Source organism: Limulus polyphemus, unplaced genomic scaffold (genome assembly GCF_000517525.1).
Source record: "Limulus polyphemus unplaced genomic scaffold, Limulus_polyphemus-2.1.2 Scaffold94971, whole genome shotgun sequence".
Lineage (NCBI taxonomy): Eukaryota > Metazoa > Arthropoda > Merostomata > Xiphosura > Limulidae > Limulus > Limulus polyphemus.
This window is the reverse complement of record NW_013760567.1, coordinates 1-3,249: the sequence shown is the minus strand read 5'-3', so window position 1 is coordinate 3,249 and position 3,249 is coordinate 1. Positions and strand designations below refer to the sequence as shown.

General features: G+C 31.4%; 1 protein-coding gene across 1 annotated transcript; it reads left to right on the top strand.

The window, feature by feature from the left end:
- Window positions 1-100: 100 nt before the first annotated feature.
- LOC106477900 (FH1/FH2 domain-containing protein 3-like) lies at window positions 101-2,808 on the top strand (the record flags this gene model as incomplete). Its single annotated transcript, XM_013938419.1, has 3 exons — window positions 101-174; window positions 433-625; window positions 2,667-2,808. Coding segments are annotated over exons 1-3 (409 nt in total), but the record flags the coding sequence as incomplete, so codon positions are not given.
- Between the last annotated feature and the right edge of the window lie 441 nt (window positions 2,809-3,249).

Genomic DNA, 3,249 nt, shown 5'->3' with positions numbered 1-3,249 from the left:
TAAAATATTGTGTTTTACTTTTTTTTCTCTTATATTCCTAGACAGTGTAATGCATATTTCAGCTACTATATCATGTAAATACTTTATTTTTGTTCTCAGAATGTCAGAGTTTCTGAGGGACTGTGCAGAGAGAATTACAGTTCTTGGTACTATTCAGAGAAGAGTTATGAATAGGTAATCATTTCGTTGACATTTTTATTTTCAAGAGTGTTTATAGTTACGGCTGTAATAACATTAGGTAATCTTTTCAATCTCTGAAAATAAGATGTTATATCAGAAATATAATGCTTCAGAGTTCTTTTACTATACAGTTTTTAGTGTGTAGAAAACTAAAGTAACTCACACTAGAGACGTAACTACCATGTTTTATTTATTTTCATTGAGTAAAAAGTGCATAGGTACAAATAGTGAACAGTGATCTGGATATTTCAGGTTTCATCGCTTGATGGTATATCTGGGGTGCCCTACACATGTCATACAGGATACTAAAGTCCAGAATTTCTGTAAAACTATCAGTGAATTTGCTTTAGAGTACAGAACAACAAGAGAAAGAGTCTTACAGCAGATTGAAAAAAAGGTCAATCACAGAGAGAGAAACAAGACTCGAGGCAAGATGATCACGGATGTTAGTATTACTATATTTGTTTGTTCTATATACAGTGTGCATGTGTGTGTGTTTTTCTAATTACTAGACATGTTTTATTGTGTCTGTGTAATTGGTTTTCCTTTGTAGTTAGTAAAAATCAAAGATAAGCCTTTTATAACTGTAAGATAAACCTGTATACATTTAAATTGTTCAGGGAAACATAAAAAAACAATATAACATGTATATGTGATTGGTTCATTGTAACGTGGTAAACATGCTTGTATATCTTGGTATTTGAAATAGGTTAGTTTAATTCATGTCTGTCAGGCTGGTACTGTTTGCTATTTTGCAGATCATTTTTACTTTTGGGCTCTGAGTCTTTGTACTGTACAGATATTTATACTGCACATATCACTTAAAGAAAAAGTATATTGATTTCATTGCTCTAATAAAATGAAATTTCAGAGTGTATGAATCAAAGGACAACTTAATAGACACAAAATTCATGCAGTTGTGATCACGTGTCTTACTGTGTATGTATTTTAGTTGAACAGCAAGAAGTGCTTGACTTACAAAATTGTGTATGAATTAATTGTAATTTTAGGGAGAAAAAAAAATGGAAAGGTGAATAGAGTGATCTTCAAGGTTTTTAAGTACTGTTACGATGCCTTATTTTTGTAATATTTTAGTGGAGTTTTGTTGTGAGGCATTGTGGGCTTATCACCTGATTAATGACATGCACTTAAGTAACATTTTGGCCCGAAACACAAACATCAAATATTAACTTATACACAATAATTTGTGAAAAATACAATACAAAAAAAAAAATCACTCTTTCTTGGTAGGTCCCCATAGGAAATGTCTCTCCAATTCAGACACAATCTCTTCAAACACATAGTACGTCGAAATTCAGCTTCAGGTTGTAAATTCAAAGTTCAAATTCACAACTAGATGTATGGTTACAAAAGTTTTCACTGTTGAAATGTCCACTGCACCAAAACTTATCGATATTTTCAAAAGTTCTCAAAAGCAACAAGGCTTACAAAAGTTAAGACTAATTCTTAAACTTTGAAACTCTTTAGAATCGAAGCAAATAAGCTAATGTTAGCTTATAACAAAAACCTACAATTAATATCTAGGTTCACAAACTTTTCCCGAGTCAATACAGAATTATCTGTCTCAAATAGCCACCCAAACACTAAAACTTTTAAACAACCTCTCTTTGTCTCACGGAAACTTGAGACCTTTCATATAAATGCCAGTTAACCATTACACAGTGCGTGCATAATATATATAATGTGATAAAAAACGTTTGTTTGTTTGTTTTGAATTTCACACAAAGCTACACGAGGGCTATCTGCGCCAGCCATCCATAATTTAGCAGTGTAAGACTAGAGGGAAGGCAGCTAGTCATCACTACCCACCGCCAACTCTTGGGCTACTCTTTTACCAACGAATAGTGGGATTGACCATCACATTATAATGCCCCCACAGCTGAAAGGGCAAGCATGTTTGGTGGGATGGTGATTCGAACCCGAGACCCTCAGATTACGAGTCGAGCGCCCTAACCACCTGGCCATGGTTTTTTATAATTTCTAAAAATACAAATTTTACAGAGTTGTTATCTTTTGTTTCTACTGTATTATACAGTATGGTATATGGGATCATAACAGTACTTTTGTGTTTATGATAAAATATAAGAAAAAACCCCCACATTACAGCTTTACCTCATGTTTTAGTGATGATTCATATACTCGATTTGTGTGGATAGTTATCAAACGTTACAAATCTACCCTGTTTTTTATAATGTGTCAAGTTTAGTTATCAAGAAAACTGGCACATGTATTGTCTTTTACAATTTAAGATCAACTCATTCATGAAAACGAATTATTTTTAAAATCTTTCATAATTAGTATATAGTTTTATAATGCTACTGACGTGAGCTTTGATAATATTTTTATAAAAATACTTGTAGTAATTCCTTTCACTACATTCTAGAATATAAACAAAGCTTATTTTCTGCAGTATAATTATATACATATGTAAATTTCTGAAAAAAAAAGTATCAATTACTTTTTAGATGGAAAAGTTTAAAACAAAGGAACAGCAGGCTGATCATGAACTTCGTCAACTGCTTGGAAATGGAAAAAACAATGAAGTCCAGAAGTTACAGAAGAAGGGAACTATACCTGGAGCTAGAGGGCGACCAAAGGGCCATCCTGGTAACACTTCATTTTTCGCTTACAGTGGATTATGCAATTTTTTTTTTATAACACTGGTTTTAAAGACTTTATTGAAAAAAACATGAAATTTACACAAGTTGTATCTTCATGATATACACATTCACTTTCATATGTTTAACTGGGATAATCTCATTGTCTTTTTTTATCTCCTTAAGAAACTTTTAAGAAACACCTTATCATAAGTATTAAACATGCATCTTTTTGTTATTATTGATATAATTGCTTCAGCATGGGGTATTTTTTTATTGAAATATTAATATTACTTGTCCACATTAGTATAAATTAACATTACTTATATTTTTAACAGTTTAAATACTGCACATGTGAAATTCAGATGATCATGTTTTATGTAAAAATGAATCTCTTCAAATGTTTTCTTTTTTTCAACCTAATTTATATATATATATATATATATATACG